At 48.9% G+C, this 15,761-nt stretch overlaps 4 protein-coding genes across 4 annotated transcripts; 2 read left to right on the top strand and 2 right to left on the bottom strand.

Annotated features, from left to right (window-relative positions):
* Nucleotides 1-462: 462 nt before the first annotated feature.
* On the top strand, nucleotides 463-1,174 carry M421DRAFT_411695 (uncharacterized protein; the record flags this gene model as incomplete). The annotated part of the gene is made up of 1 exon (XM_033590411.1): nucleotides 463-1,174. One exon carries the CDS (start codon nucleotides 463-465, stop codon nucleotides 1,087-1,089), a length of 627 nt encoding a protein of 208 aa, XP_033442639.1. The 3' UTR covers nucleotides 1,090-1,174.
* A 1,340-nt stretch (nucleotides 1,175-2,514) lies between these two features.
* M421DRAFT_32661 (uncharacterized protein) lies at nucleotides 2,515-3,009 on the bottom strand (the record flags this gene model as incomplete). The annotated part of the gene is made up of 1 exon (XM_033589341.1): nucleotides 2,515-3,009. A coding segment is annotated over one exon (495 nt), but the record flags the coding sequence as incomplete, so codon positions are not given.
* Nucleotides 3,010-7,983: 4,974 nt separating this feature from the next.
* On the bottom strand, nucleotides 7,984-8,181 carry M421DRAFT_78395 (uncharacterized protein; the record flags this gene model as incomplete). The annotated part of the gene is made up of 1 exon (XM_033597400.1): nucleotides 7,984-8,181. A coding segment is annotated over one exon (198 nt), but the record flags the coding sequence as incomplete, so codon positions are not given.
* A 4,885-nt stretch (nucleotides 8,182-13,066) lies between these two features.
* On the top strand, nucleotides 13,067-14,335 carry M421DRAFT_96814 (uncharacterized protein; the record flags this gene model as incomplete). Its single annotated transcript, XM_033598428.1, has 1 exon — nucleotides 13,067-14,335. The coding sequence occupies one exon, from the start codon at nucleotides 13,067-13,069 to the stop codon at nucleotides 14,333-14,335; it is 1,269 nt and encodes a 422-aa protein (XP_033442636.1).
* Nucleotides 14,336-15,761: the final 1,426 nt, after the last annotated feature.

Below are 15,761 nucleotides of genomic sequence, written 5' to 3'. Positions count from 1 at the left end.
AAATTGAAATCTTACTTACTTAATATTTAGATAAATATAGAGTAAATTAAGCAGTACTCTAGATATCCTTTTTACACGCACGTGAGTTATGGCCAGTCTCTCTGCACCTCTTGCAGCGCGTGAGAGCCTGGCGGCTACGGCCTGATTGCTCTCCTCATTGACGCTCTTCACGAGCAATCTGCTGATCAGCCTCACGTTGAGCAAGTAGATCCTCTCCAGCTCCCTTTATTAAGACCCCACGGTACTGTATACGCTTTTTCTTACGCTGTTTACGCGCTGACGCTGCCTCATTAACCCTATCGACTCTTGCATACATCTTCCTCAGCAGCAGCGGACGCGGAGGCCTTCACTGACCTTGTAACGCCTACGGAGAGCGAGCTGTACCGCAGGCAGCTGGAACTCATGGCTCATGCGTTCGCTGACATGACGTGTCTTCATTACAGGGTGTCTGACGAAGACGAAATGGCAGGTTGCAGAGAGACTGCTGCGAAATTCGTCTTCCCATTTTTTCTGACGACCAAGAGCCTTCAGAGCTTACGTCTGACCATTGGAAGACTTGTTGACGGCATTCTTCTGCCAACGTACGGACATACCGAAAGAGAGCAGGCGCAAGGGTCCATGATGCTACTTTGGAACCTTAGTCTGCACTCGCGCTGGAGTCGGATCCGCAATATCGAGTTGGAGATAGCGACTGATCGGAATACGCTGCTAAAGTTTCTGCTCGCGCACAAGGATACGCTACGCTTTCTCACACTTACACGCACGTCTCTTGTACGACTGGGAAACCATCGAAATATGTGGGAGCCAACTCTTACGGAGATTGGGCGATGTCTCCGCCTCGAGTCACTCTCTCTCTCGACGCTCTGCGACACGCTACAAGACTGGGGTCCAGGTGTTCACGAACGCATGCTGTTCGATGTAGACGACTATATTTGGGAAGGCAGAGCAAGTGAGTACGAGGCATATCATGACAGAGTGGTTGCATGTGTACTCCATGGGGAAGTCATTGATTCCCTTCAGCCCCAGGGTGCTGGGGCTAGACAACCGCAACACGATACAAGTGCTGTAGTAGCGGCACACTCGCTCTAGAGATGACTTCCAGCTCAACCGGGATATCCACAACAACTTTAGGGTCCTTACCCACGCCACTTCATGATCACGCCCTACCTCCACGCGACCACCACGATCAGGGTCCGAGTCGTCCCTAATTTGGACTAATTGGTCCGCGACTTTGGGGGCGGCTCGCCCCAATTCGCGCTAGTCACGAAACAGCTCTTTCTTATGGCCTATCTAGGCTTAGCGCAGCCGTTATGAGCCGCATACTCCGGACCATACAGCAGCAGCAGCAGCAGCTACACTCATTTCAATCATGTCTTGTACCTGTACTAGTACAGATTAGAGAGCAGCAACTCTACACCTCTTCACAACGCACAAAAGCCCAGCCGCATGCTTCAGGGCAGAGACGTGCGTAAAGAGACTCTAGATTTCGACGCCCTCTTGCCCCATCGAGCAGTTGTATCGCCTGTCGCCATAAGTTGCGCGAAACGCCACATTCTGCTCTCCTTCAACCATTTGACACAGTGGGCATAACTTGGGCAGATGTGTAAGCATCTCTAGGTCGCATAGCTTAGCAACATGCCAACGCTATTGCTCAGCGTCACTGGGGCGGCTCTTACCACTGGAAAGATGCAGATGGTAAGAGCCATGCCAACGCAGCACGAGGGTCAGCACGATGTCCACAGCGTGGAGGTTATGTGGTCAAAATAAAGTCCATCCCTGCGGGTCGAACATCCCTCCGCACCAACACGTATTTTGGCTTATAGCGCTTTACACCTCAGCACCGCCCTTCCACAAAGTCAGAGTCGATTTAATAATGTTTTTGAGGTATCTCTCCATATACTCCTGTCTTGCAGCACAAAAATTACGGCAGTGTAAGGCATGCTGTTGTCCATCTCATTTACAGCACCAGAAGCGCCAGCAGCTCTTAACCCCTGTTACACCACCACTGTTCTTCCAAATTAATATCTTAGTGCATTTAATGAGAACTCTGCAAGCCAAAAGGCAACACTTAGTTTTTTAGTGAGTGCAGCCTACATGGTAGCGAACCGACAGGTTGAAGTGCAAGCACTGACCCTTTTTGCCCTGTTTTGTACGAATCCCGGATTGACTTCGCCACTACCTCTGCACTTACCCCTTTGTGCCATCTTGACTCCGAAACCTCCGCTGCCGCGCTGCACTTCCCTCCTCTTGCGATTGCGCGGCATAGCATGTCTGTAACCCATGACCTGCTCGGCTGAAACTGTGCACTGTCGAATGCTGGTCCTGATTCAGGTACAGAGCGCGTCCAGGCTATTGGAAAGTTCCCAGTCCATCTGGATGGGCAATGTCATGGGAAGAGAAGGTGCCAACTCTAAGGGAACGGCTTGCGGAACGGAATATCAGAGACTTCTGATGTCCTCGCACGATAGTCTACTCGAGCATATATCAGGATGACGCTTGCAAATATCCCACGTAGCGCTGCAGGCTTGCTGTGATCTCGTTCCTGTACTGGTCACCACCCCATTGTATGATGCGCGCAAGCGCGACAACAAATTCCGTACAATCACGACCCAGAGTTGTCCTCCAAGCTCGACGCACCATCATATGATACTGACCACCCACGATATAATGAATGCCAAGTTGATGAAGTGGTCCTTCGGTCGAGACACTGAAGATAATATGCGCAAGCGGAAAGTGAGGCTCCAGGTTTTGTAGTGTTCTCAGAATGTTGATCGCACACGCTCCACCTACCGCAGCCTGGTTCTCGGCGCCCATCATGTTCCCACTTGTTGCCAAGCCTTTTGCTTCCACCAGGAGGAACGGGAAATGGAGACCGTGCTGTACAAGTTGCGGCTCGCTCAGTAGCTTTGCCTTGTCTTGCCACTCCCCGAGCAGCGCTTGGTGTACTTCGCTGAACGAACGTCGGGCGAGTCCAACAACAATGTCCGGCTTTGGAGTTGTCAGTGGGTTGCTGGGATCGGGATCCTCGATCGTAGAAACCGCAGTGGTCTCGCTCGTCTCAGTCGCAGTTTCGTTAGGTTCTGTCGAAGTGAAGCGTCCAGTGAGATCGAAGCTGGTCGGTGCCGTTGCTGGAATACCAGCTGTCACGCCCAGTCGAGGCGTAGAGGACAAGAGATCGCGGAGTGATGGTGGGCGAGGCTTCAGCTCCGTTCGCCACGGCTTGTCCGATGCACTCGTCGCAAGCATATCCTGACCAAAGAGCTTGACGAGTGGCCGAAAAACACCCTCGAGCAGCGCGCTCTTCCATTCAGCCTCGCCTTTGGCATCCCTCGCTAGTTCCTTGCACCGATCTAGGTAGTCGCTGGCGGTGTTTCTCACTTGTTCTTTCAGCTCGACAGGGACGCCGCTGAGCTCCCTAGCGTTGTCGTACGCATCCCCAATGATGCGTCGGCAGAGCTCGTCGATATCTGTGGGCGGGTCCATCTGATCGATGTAGACATGTGCGCCCGCCATAGTGATCCTTCGATATTCAGGACTTCTCTTCGTTGGACTGCTCGAACGCGCCCGTACGGACGCCTTGTGGGCGCGCCGCTGACGCACGCTTGCACCGTCTGACATATTGCCGCTGCGAGCCACCTCGTCTACCCAATCGCGAACGTGTTGTGCAACTATGCACCGTTGCGATGGTTGTTCTTGTTGATGTTTTGTTTCGTTATCTACAGCGTTCGACTTGGGTGTGTGAGGCGCGCGGTGTGAAACTGGACAGCGTTGCGAGACTTCTGAGGAACGGTTTGTGCGACGACGTTTCTGTGATATTGATCGGCTTTCGCAAAGGGTGGCAGTTTCTGGCGGAGAAAGTTGGCGTTTCATCGCAGACTGTTTCGCTCTTTGAATGTTGGTGTTTGGGTACTTACTGGCTCGTTGCTGGGGCGGCCGGTCAAAAGATCATCCTGGCCGATTCCTGGGAACGCCAAGATTGCACCAATTACATCACTGTTACAATCGTTGCTGCATGCTTGCCACTCCGTCTTTTGTCACACGCGCAAGCATGCACAGCTATGTTGAGATGGCCTCGTATAATGCACGAAGCTGGCGTTCATGCTGATGCCGGTGCTTACCAAAACAATCGGGTAAATCTCGGCATTTCACTGAACAGGTACCGGAAAAGGCGCCGAGATGCAAAGGGACCCATTAGTGTCAACCCTCTGCAGCGGCATGCGAGCTTCTCATGACGCACCCCTGAGCACCTATACTTCGCACTCTCAGTTCTTCGCTTCTGCAGGCAACAGCCAAACGGAGGAAACGAACATCTCACTGCTGATATGCCGAGATTGCCCACTCTTCACAGCTATGTGAAGGCCCTGAGAGAAGAAGGGAGACGCGGTATGCTCGCAGATGACCCTAGCTTGGATTATCTCCTGGGCTTTGAGAAAGAAAAAGTAGAGTCAAGACCTGCGAAGACGTACATTCGCCGGCTGTGGCTGGCGTTTCAAAGCAGCAAACATTCGTCCATGCCACGGTGCTTCCTCAATCCAGTAGCAGAAACATTTTTGAAAGAGGTCGAAGCACAGGTATCCGATTTTGACGAAGACCCAGACCGCTGTTGTTAAAGCGTTTTAGTACAGCGTCCACATCTATCAGCCACACGCCTGTAGCTTACAAACTCTTTAATATAAGCTCTAAGGTTATTATAGCACTCTACGCTAGCTAAAAGTTGCTATAGAAGTTAGATTTTATAATCCTTGTAAGGCCTTAGGTATATTAGAGGTAGTAGGTAAGCTCCTTAGTGTAGTGCCTTAAAAGCAGCGCAAAGAGGACAACATTAAGCAGCTACAAGCTATAAGTTAAATAAGGTAGAAAGACTATAACGTACCTCACGGGCGAGTGGCCGGCCCGGGCGAGTGACCGGGTTTTGCCAAGACCACACTAAACTTCATACAACCTGTGATGTCTTAACACAAAAAGGCTTAAAGCGTCTTAAAGGAACTAGATATATAGCTTGTAATCTAGGCTCTTAAACAAGACGCGACTCTTACTATTCTACGCGCTGCAATAATCTACAAGGTGTTAGAAAGAATACTAAGACAACAACATGCTAGAACGCTCTTAAGACGCAATTGTGAGGTCAACTTAATAAAGCTAACAAGCACTAAAGAGGAGGTGATTGTGCAGCATGTTCTGAAGCTAGACAAGCAAGGATACCCACCCTAGCTTACTAATATAGAGGATATAGCCAACTCTCTACTCACTAAGCGCCACTAGCCTCCTGTTGGCAAGAACTAGGCTAGCACGTTTGTTAAGCGTCGCCTAGAGCTTACAGTCAAGTTTAATTAAAAGTACAACTACAAGAGAGCCCTCTGCGAGGATCCTAAGGTAATCTAGGGCTAGTTCTGCCTAGTAGAGAATACTAAAGCTAAGTATAGTATTCTAGATAAAGACACCTATAATTTTAATAAGTCTAGGTTCATAATAGGTGTTATATTAATAGGAGCTGTTGTTACAGGCTTAGAGTGTTGTAGAAGACTAAAGACAGTATAGCAGGGCAACTAAGAGTAGACTAGCATTATCTAGGGTATTAACACGTTAGGATAGAGTATTCTACCCTTTATTATCTTCTAAGGCAAGCACTACGTCTCTACCTAGTACAAGGAGCTGTCTTTACCTTACAACTAGGTTATTACTATCTCTAAGAATAGCTAGACTAATAACAAGCTTAGTATTAAGTAGTTAAAGCACTTAAATAAGCACATAAAGGAGCGCACTGCTGGCAGCTATTAGCTGCTTATTCTAGGTAGCTATAAGAGCCACAATTTAATTAAGTTCTACTAGTAACGTACTCCACGGGTGAGTCGTTCATACGGGTGAGTCGTTCATACTGCCAAGACCACACCAACATTCCACTTCACAACGCAATGCCTCAACAACAACACAAATCTAAGCCCTTTAAAGAAGCTGCAATACAGCTTGCGCTTCAGGCAGTTAAACAAGACGCGACGCTCACTCTGCGACGCGCTGCAGCTATATATAACGCGCCTTACAACACGCTACGCGATCGATACGCAGGACGCACTGCACGAGCCAATTGCACGCCAAAATCACGGAATATGGATCAGACTGAGGAGGATGTGATTGCTGAGTACATACTTGAGCTGGATGCCAGAGGATTTGCCCCTCGATTGGCTGCTGTAGCTGATATGGCCAATTCTTTGCGCGCTGAGCGTAATATGGCCCATGTTGGCATAAACTGGCCTAATACGTTCGTCAAGCGCCGCCCTGACCTCTAAGTCAAGTTCAATCGCAAGTACGACTACAAGAGAGCCCTGTGTAAGGACCCTGAGGTTATTAGGGGCTGGTTCCGCCTAGTGGAGAATACCAAAGCCAAGTATGGCATCTAGGATGATGACACGTACAACTTCGATGAGACAGGCTTCATGATGGGCCAGATATCAACAGGAGCAGTTGTTACAGGCTCAGAGCGTCGCGGACGGCCAAAGGCAGTGCAGCAGGGCAACTAGGAGTGGACAACAGTCATACAGGGCATCAATGGCACAGGATGGGCTATTCCGCCCTTCATTATCTTCAAAGGCCGCAACCACCTCTCTGCCTGGTACAAAGAGGACAATCTGCCCTACAACTAGGTTATTAGAGTCTCTAAGAATAGATAGACTACTAACTAGCTTAGTCTTAACTAGTTAAAGCACTTTAATGCCTATACAAAGACACGCACCTAAGGAGTGTACCAGCTGCTCCTTATTAACAGCCATGAGAGCTACAACTCCCTAGACTTCCAACAATACTGTAAGGAAGCAAACATTATCACACTGTATATGCCTCCACACTTATTACACCTCTTGCAGCCACTAGATGTGGGTTGTTTTGCCCCTTTAAAGAAGGCGTATTGGCGCCAAGCTAAGGATCTCATGCGCAACAGAATCACGCATATTACTAAAACTAAGTTCCTGCCATGCTTTATAGGCGCCTACAAGGAGTCATTTACTCCTAGCAATATCTAAGGAGGCTTCTAAGGCGCTAGACTAGTTCCCTTTAAGCTAGAACAGGTTATAATAGGTCTTAATGTCTGCCTATATACCCTACTATTACCTACTGTAGAAGATGCTCCCTAGTAGTCCTAAACCCCTAGCAATACCCTGCAAATAGGGTCGCAATTAACGCTAATTCAAGAGAGGATTTAAAGGCATGTAAGCAGCTCACTAACTTTAATAGTTAAGGCCTTTAAAAAGCTCGCCAAAGGCGCAGCTATAGTAGCGCACAAGCTAGTGTTAGCTTAAAAGGAAATCACTAGGCTTTAAGCAGCAAATAAGGCCTCCACGCAACGTAAATTGCATAAAAGAAAGCAGTTACAGCAGGAAGGGGTCCTAACAGCTGAGGAAGGCCTTTAATTAACTACTCTAACTAAGTTTAGGGCGTGTGGTGATAGTAAGAAGGCAGGGAAGCGAGCGCGTGTTGAAGGAGGTGAGGCAACCTAAAGACGCTGTAAACAGTGTTATAAGGTAGGGCATAACTCGCGTACGTGTAAAAAGCCTGTAGAAGCTATTGCTGAATAATATTACATGCTGTACCAGTGTATACAAGGCCAAAGTAGGCCAATGCGAGCCATAATAGGGTGGAGGTTTGGTGTGGTCTTGGCAGTATGAACGATTCACCCGTATGAACGACTCACCCGTGGAGTACGTTACTATAAAGAACACAAGATTGTTACCTTGTGTATGCGTCCACACTTATTGCACCTGTTGTAGCTAATTGATGTAGGTTGTTTTGCCCTAATAAAGAAGGCCTATAGTTGCCAAGCTAAGCTGCTAATACGCAACAAGATTACTTGCATCACAAAACTTGTGTTTTTACTATGCTTTAAAGGAGCTTTTAATGCCTCTATTACTAGGAGCAATATCTAGGGAGGATTTAGAGGTGCTAGCTTGGTCCCCTTTTTAACTCCTAAATTGCCTTAGAGACTATCCTTTTAGTCTAACTATTAATGCTAATAAAGAAGCCTTTCTTATCTATATTGTACGTGTTGCGCTTATCAACGCTGTTCTTACGCATTTTCGAGTGCAATAGATTGAAGTACAGCTTGTACTTGCGCTTGCTGTCAGCTGAAAAGCGCTCACAATCCATCCTGGTGGTCTGTTTAGTGGTAAGCTTGTTGGTGTGGTGATGCAGAAACTAAGTAATTGTAACGTACCCCACGGGCGAGCTGATCAACGGGCGAGCTGATCACTTTTGCCAAGCCCCCACCAAAGTAACCTCTACATACCAATGCCTTAACAACAACCTAATATTAACGCGTTAAGGGAAGCCTAAATACAGCTTGCGCTTCAAGCACTCAAACAAGACGCGAATCTCACCTAGCAACGCGCTGCAGCTATCTATAAGGTGCCTTAGAGTATACTAAGCACACAACGCGCAGGACAACCTTCACGCGCTGATTCTATAGCCAACTTGCAAAAGCTAGACAACAACAAGGAGCAGGTGATTATTGAACATGTCCTTGAGCTAGACGCGCGAGGATTTGGCCCCCAGCTGGCAGATGTGGCTGCTATGGCCAATTCTCTGCGCGCTAAGCGCAATCTAGGCCCTATTAGCGTAAATTGGCCTAGTACGTTTGTTAAGCGTTAACTAGAGCTTAAAGTAAAGTTTAATTGCAAGTACAACTACAAGCAAGCCCTCTGCGAGGATTCAGGGGTTGTGCAGGGCTAGTTTAGCCTAGTAGCTAACATTAAAGCTAAGTATAGTATCTAGGATAATAATACCTACAACTTTAATAAGACTAGCTTCATGATAGGCTAGATCTCCCTAGGAGCAGTTGTTACAGCTTTAGAGAGACAAGGAAGGCCAAAGACAGTCTAGCAAGGCAACTAGGAGTAGACAATAGTTATACAGGGCATTAATGCAAAAGGATAGGCTATTCTGCCTTTTATTATCTTTAAGGCACGCCACTACCTCTCTAGCTAGTATAAGGAGGAAGACCTACCCTAGGATTAGGTTATTAGAGTCTCTAGTAACAGCTAGACTACTAATAAGCTTAGTCTTAAGTAGTTAAAGCACTTTAACACGCATACAAAGGAGCGTACTGTTAGTACCTACTAACTGCTAGTTATTAATAGCTATAAGAGCCATAACTTGCTTAAATTCTAGCAACACTGTAAGGATAACAATATTGTTACTATATGTATGCCTCCCTACTTATTACACCTCCTATAGCCACTTAATGTGGGTTGTTTTGCCCCTTTAAAGAAGGCGTATAGGCGCTAAGCTAAAATGCTTATGCGTAACTAGATTAGCTACCTTACAAAGACTAAGTTCCTCCTATGCTTTAAAGCAGCCTACAATATAGTCTTTACTTCTAGCAATATCTAAGGAGGGTTCTAAGGCGCTAGATTAGTCCCCTTTAACCTAGAATAGGTTATTTTAACCCTTAATGTAAAGCTGCAGACTCTATTACTACTACTCCCTACTAATAGCAAGCCCTAGCAGTCGCAAACCCCTAGCAATACCCTAGAATTTAGGTCTTAATTAACTCTAATTTAAGAGAAGTATAAGAAGCAGTAGGGTAGCTTACCTAATTCTGTTCTAAGCGCGCTTGAGCACTATGTAAAGGGGGGAGCAATTTTATCCTACAGGCTAGTTTTAGCCTAACAGGAAATTAGCGAGCTTTAGGCAGCAAATAAGGCTGCTACGCGATGAAAATCACACAAAAGAAAGCAGGTTTAGAAGGAGGGGACTCTAATAGTTAGAGATGGGCAGCGACTAGCAGCTCTAAAGGAGTATAGGGCGTGTAGTGATGGGAAGAAGCTAAAGAAGCGGGTGCGCGCTAAAGGGGGTGAACCATCTCAACAACGCTGTGGATGGTGCAACCAGACAGGACATAACGCGCGAACGTGCAAGAATAAGGTAGAAGAGGTATCTAAGTAATATTACAGCTTGTTTTGCCTTATGCAGCGCCAATTTGTGTTGTTTTGGGCCATAATGGGGGGGAGTTTGGTGGGGGCTTGGCAAAAGTGATCAGCTCGCCCGTTGATCAGCTCGCCCGTGGGGTACGTTAACGCACTTTTCTCGCAATAATAGCTTTTGAATGTGGCTCTACATCAGGAAAAGTTTTTCCATTGTTGAAATCAGGAAATCATGGCATTGTACTGTAGGCAACAGTAGGACTTGTAGGCCTACAACAGTTATTTAATGTGCATTCAATGTCTAGCTAATTTTAAGCTAACAGCTCTAACAGTCTTAACAGCTGCAATGGCTACAACAACTCCTAATCCTGCTACAATAGTAGCTCTGCTTAATAAACTATACTTTTATTATATTAATATACTACTAACTTACCCCACGGGCGAGTCGGACACACGGGCGAGTCGGACACTTTTGCCAAGACCCTACCAAAACACCCTTACTACACCAATGCCTCTCCACAAACGCTAGTTAGACGCGTTAAAAGAAGCTTAGATACAGCTTGCGCTTCAGCTCTTAAACAAGACGCGACTCTCTCTCTACAGCGCGCTGCAGCTATCTATAGAGCTCCCCTACAGACACTAAGCGACCAACGCGCTAGACAACCTTCACAAGTTAATTCTATGCCTAAATTACAGAACCTAACTAATACTAAGGAGCAGGTGATTGTTAATTATATACTTAAGCTAGACGCGCAAGGATTTTCCCCTCAGCTAGCAGCTATGGCTGATATGGCCAATTCTTTGCGCGCTAAGCGCAGTCTAGGCTATGTTAGCCTAAACTAGCCTAGTATGTTTGTTAAGCGCTAACTAGAGCTTAAAGTAAAGTTTAATCGCAAGTATAACTACAAGAGAGCCCTCTGCAAGGATCCTAAGATAATCTAGGGCTAGTTTGGCCTGGTAGCTAATATCAAAGCCAAGTATAGCATCCAGGATGATGACACGTACAACTTTAATAAGACAGGTGTCAGATGCTCGTACTGTTAGCCAGAGTATGTGCTTAACGAGATCTAGGTGGTATGATGATTTATTGATGATCGTGGCGATGGTGTCTCTGCCGTCACGTCGTGCTGGTTGCTACAGGATTGAAGTGGGGGGGTGTAACGGGCTAGGCCCGATGGTAGCGCCTCGGCGCTCGCCGGCCTCGGCCAACCTCCGAGAGGAGGTGCCTGCCCAGCCGTACCCCCAGTCAGGAGGTCCCAATCTTGACTAGTTGTGTAACCTCTGCACGGAGGACATAAAAGTCTGCAGACCTCCGCCTGCAGCCACTCCTCAACAAATCCATTTGATTCATACTTGCAAATAGCCCGCAGAGGCCAGCTCCTTACAGGGGGCAAAGCAACCCACATTAAGTGGCTAAAGGATGTGTAAGGTGTGAGGGGGCATATAGAGGGTGATGATATTGTTCTCCTCACAAAGATCCTAGAAGGCAAGTGACTTGTGGCTCTTGTAGCTATCAAGAATTAGTAGTCTGTAACTACCTACTTTCTTAACCTCTGTGTGCTTGATAAAGTGCTGTAGCTAGGCAAGCCTAAGCTTATTTATTATCTATCTATTATTACTAACCCCTATTCTCTAATCCTAAGGGTTATAATACTAGGCCTAGTTATAGTTCTTAGCTTTAAAGATAATAAAGGGTAGGATAACCTACCCTGTAGCGTTAATAGTAGCAGTTAATGTCACCCACTCCCTGTCACTAGGCTAAACCCTAAGTGGCTTAAGGCGCCTCTTAGAGGCTGTGACTACCTTCACAGACCCCCTAACGCCTATCTAGAAGCTAGTCTTATTAAAGTTGTACATGTTTTAATCTAGGATACTATACTTAGCTTTAACGTTGCGTATAAGGTTAAACTAGGGGCTGATAATAGCTAGATTACTGCAGAGGACTCGCTGGTGATCACAGAGTTAAGTCACCTGAGATTTGACCTCAGGCTGGCGTTGGATCAGCCTATAGGCCCAGTTCTCCCTAACCTGGCCACCACTACGCTTAGCTAGTAGCTGGTCAGCCATTCCACGTACGTGGCTAAGCGTAGGGGCAAAGCCTCTAGCGTCAAGCTTCCTTATATATTGTATAACTGCCTCCTCTTCATGCTTCTGAAGCTTAGATGAGTTGGGGTAGGTATCGCGTTGTGGGGTTCTTCTAGCGCCTTGATGGCTAAGTGTACTTTGAGGAACCTTGTAGATAGCAGCAGCGCGTCGCTGGCTTAGTGACGCGTTAGATTTCATTGCTTAGGTAGCAAGTATAACTCTATCTGCACAGGAAAGTAATTCAAGATTAACTAGTTAAGCTATTGTAATTGATAGTAGAAAGCGTTGTGGTCTTGGCAGAGTGATTCGCTTGGTGGGGTCATCCGCTCGGTGGTGGACCACGTTATTGCAAAGTAGTTGTAGTATTAGTGTGGTCTTGGCAAAACCCAGTCACATACCTGGGCCGGTCACATACCCGTGAGATACGTTAACGAGTGTATTGTGTTGTTCTTGTTGTTCTTTGTTGTTGCTCTGCTTGTATCTTTGCTCTCCAAGGCTCGCTGCGGGGTCTATTTTGATGACGTCTTTGTGATGCAGCTGAGGTGAGAGGTGCTCAACAACATGAGGAAGTAGCACCAGACCATCGCCAACAACATGTGGTCTGCTTCTCCTCTCAACCGTTACAAATTCTGTAGGTTCGCGTTTTGGTGGTTCGGCGCATTGCGGCAATCCGCGCATTGCGCGCACGGACACGGTAGTATGAAACCGAGGTTCCCCCGGTTGTCTGCACAACCACGACCATCGGCGTCAACATCAGTAGCTGCTCACGGCCCACGCAGCTACCACCACCACCATCTCTATCTCCACATGTCTATAGGCACCCGACCATGAAGCGGCGTCTTTCCGACAACCACGACTCGCATTTCCTTCTCCATAGCACCGTCGTCGCCAAGTGTCGCCGCATCCAGCGCGCTGACGTCGCGGGCGCCTCACCACCGCCATCAAATCCATCATCGCAGACGCTCGCCGCAGCCAAAGTTCCGCCCTCGACCGCTGCCGCACAAGACGAGGAGATTTTGCACTGGATTAACAGCTGCACCGCAAGCCCTGAGCCGCCGCCAGCGATAGAGACCATGTCAGCACCGCCCACTCCGCGCAGTGCGACGCTCAACGTCAACAACGGCGGCCGCCGCACCGCTAAACGCCCTGTCCGTGCGCGCTCTCACATATCGCGCGCACCTAGCCCCAGCAAGAAACCCACACCGCAGTCGTACCGTCGCGGCAACATGCGCTACGCCGGAGTTTATGTCGACCACCTCGACCAGCTCCCGCCTGCAATCGACGGCGAGGCGCTCTGCATTCTCGGACTGCAGTCGTGGGCTGAGCTAGCAGAGCCGGACACACGAGCCCAGACACAGCCGGAGACACAAGCACGCCTCGCAGCGCTGGCGGCCACTTACCAGGCTGAGTCGCGGCTCAATGCGCGCGAGTGTTCGCTTGAGGGCAACTGGAAGAGCAGCCTTTTCACACTCATGCGCAACATCGCCCTACTCGCTCCGGGCACCTTGTGCTTGGACATGTCGGAGAAGGCTTGGATTTCCGGACTGAAGCCTGCAGCGCCTTCCCTTGACGGGCTTCAAGAAACTGGCGAGGAAGGCGACAGCGGCTTACGCACCCTCTCAGCCGGCCCGACACCGTCTGCCTCTACGCTCATCGATTTCAATTCCGCCACCACGGCCGCCGTCACCACCGTGAGCCCAAACACATTCTTCCCTGGCCGCGTTCCCTCCCTACCGCCGTCGACGTACTCTTCCACCTACTCACAATCCATCACCACAACCACGAGCCTCAACGCCTCAGACCCCTTCCACATCTCCACTCCTAAACCCGACATTACTGTCGGCCTTGAAGAGACCGATTTAAACCTGCTCCATCAGCGCCGCCTTGTCGACCACCAAAAGAGCGGCACCATCCTAAGCGACCCACACGCCGCCTTCATGGGTATGCGCTTTCCCTTCCTGATTGTCGAAACAAAGGGCCTAAGCGTCCATGGCAACCTCGTCAGCGCGCAGAACCAGGCCGCCATCAGTGGCGCTTCTATGCTACGTATCCTAAAAGACCTGGAAGAGACTACCAATTCGCATCCTACTTCCCCGCCGCTGTGCTTCTCCATTGTGACTGAGGGTCCCGCGCACGAATTGTGGGTCCATTTCGAACATGAAGAGGCGTTCCACATGGAGGCGCTAAAATCATGGCGGATGACTCGCGCAAGCGATGTGGAGGAATTCGTGCGAGCCTTGGTCAGGATCATGGAGTGGGGAAGGGGGAGATTTCGGGCCGGCATTGTAGCGAGGCTAGACAGCCAGCCTGCTGTAGCGGGTAGTGAACATAGTGGATGGTAAGGTGGAGGGGGAGCCTACATGACAGCGAACCCTCGCATTTTCAGCGAAAATGGGCTTTGTCTCCACTTTTACGACCAATATAGAGTCCGTACAAGACGTTGAATGGATATAAATTCCGCGAATGTCATAACGCGTCAAGAAACAAACAACGCAACAAGTCCCTACCTCGCAACTTGAAGCAGAGATCATCCTCACAATTCTTGATTCTACCTGGAGGTGAGTGAGATCGCTCGGACTCCCACGAACTCCCATTGATGGACGAGGCAGAGACCTGTAAGAACGTTTACATCCACGTCATGGAACACTTGCGCCCTGAGCGAGAAGAATGCTTGAACAGCCTACACGTGAGAGGAGCGCTAGATCTAATGCAGACTTGCCACCAGATTCGCGCTGAGTTTCGTTTCACACACAATGAACACACTGTAAGGTACTATATGTCTACGATGCAAGGTTATCTAGAAGCTGCTCAAGCTAGGGGTAAGGCTGTCGCACAGGTTTGGGTCCATACTTTGGATCCACAACGTTGAAGATGGTCAGTGGGAGGTCCTTGATGTCAGTCAAAAACAACGGTTGTACCGCTTAAAGATTTTATCCTCACCCTACTCATGTATGAGCCATGGAAGAGACCCCTACATCCACGCGACCCTCACGATTAGGGTCCGACTTGACCGCGACTTCACCCCTGTTTCGCCCCCCTTTGAGCCTGGCGGCGAGTCAACCTCTCATCGTGGTCGATTTTGATCTAGCTCCGTCATGGCCTTATGTGTACATGCTCGGATCTTTAATACTTATCCCGCTGTCATAGCGTGTGCTAGACGCACTCCTTGTCTGTGTTGAGCGTGGTGTGTGCAAGCTCAGGGTTAGCTATTGGCCGCTTCATTTCCTTCAATGCCTAGATGTCTAGGGGCCCATTTGACAGAGACGTCGTGTGTCTCTATGGCACCATGGCACTCTGGGAAGGCCTATTAAGAGGTAGGGGATGCGCTGCCCTTTAGGCACTATTGTCAGATTCTCGCACTGTGAGCCAGAGTATGTGCTTAACGAGATCTTAGGTGGTATGATGATTTATTGATGATTGTGGCGATGGTGTCTCTGCCGTGGCGTCGTGCTGGTTGCTACAGGATTGAAGTGGGGGGGAATTAGCGCTGTTCGCGGCCGCCTGTGTGCGGGCCAATCAGGAGTTGCCAGGTCTTGCTTGACAGACGCTGGGGTGACGGTGGTGGTAGTGCCGTATCGAGCGCTGATGGAGGACTTGGTGAGCCGCATACGAAAGTGCGGCATTGACTGCATCAAGTGGAAGCACAGAGAGAGCAATCTGGCGAGCGTAGTTGTGGTCAGCGCAGACATGGCTGGTGACACAAGAAGCAACGGCAACTTCATAGGGTACGCGAACATGCTGCACAGCAAAGGGCTGCTGCGGCAGGTG

The sequence above is a fragment of the Didymella exigua genome (assembly GCF_010094145.1).
Source record: "Didymella exigua CBS 183.55 unplaced genomic scaffold M421scaffold_74, whole genome shotgun sequence".
Taxonomy (NCBI): domain Eukaryota; kingdom Fungi; phylum Ascomycota; class Dothideomycetes; order Pleosporales; family Didymellaceae; genus Didymella; species Didymella exigua.
The sequence above is the reverse complement of the archived record's forward strand: the minus strand, read 5'-3'. Positions and strand labels throughout refer to the sequence as shown.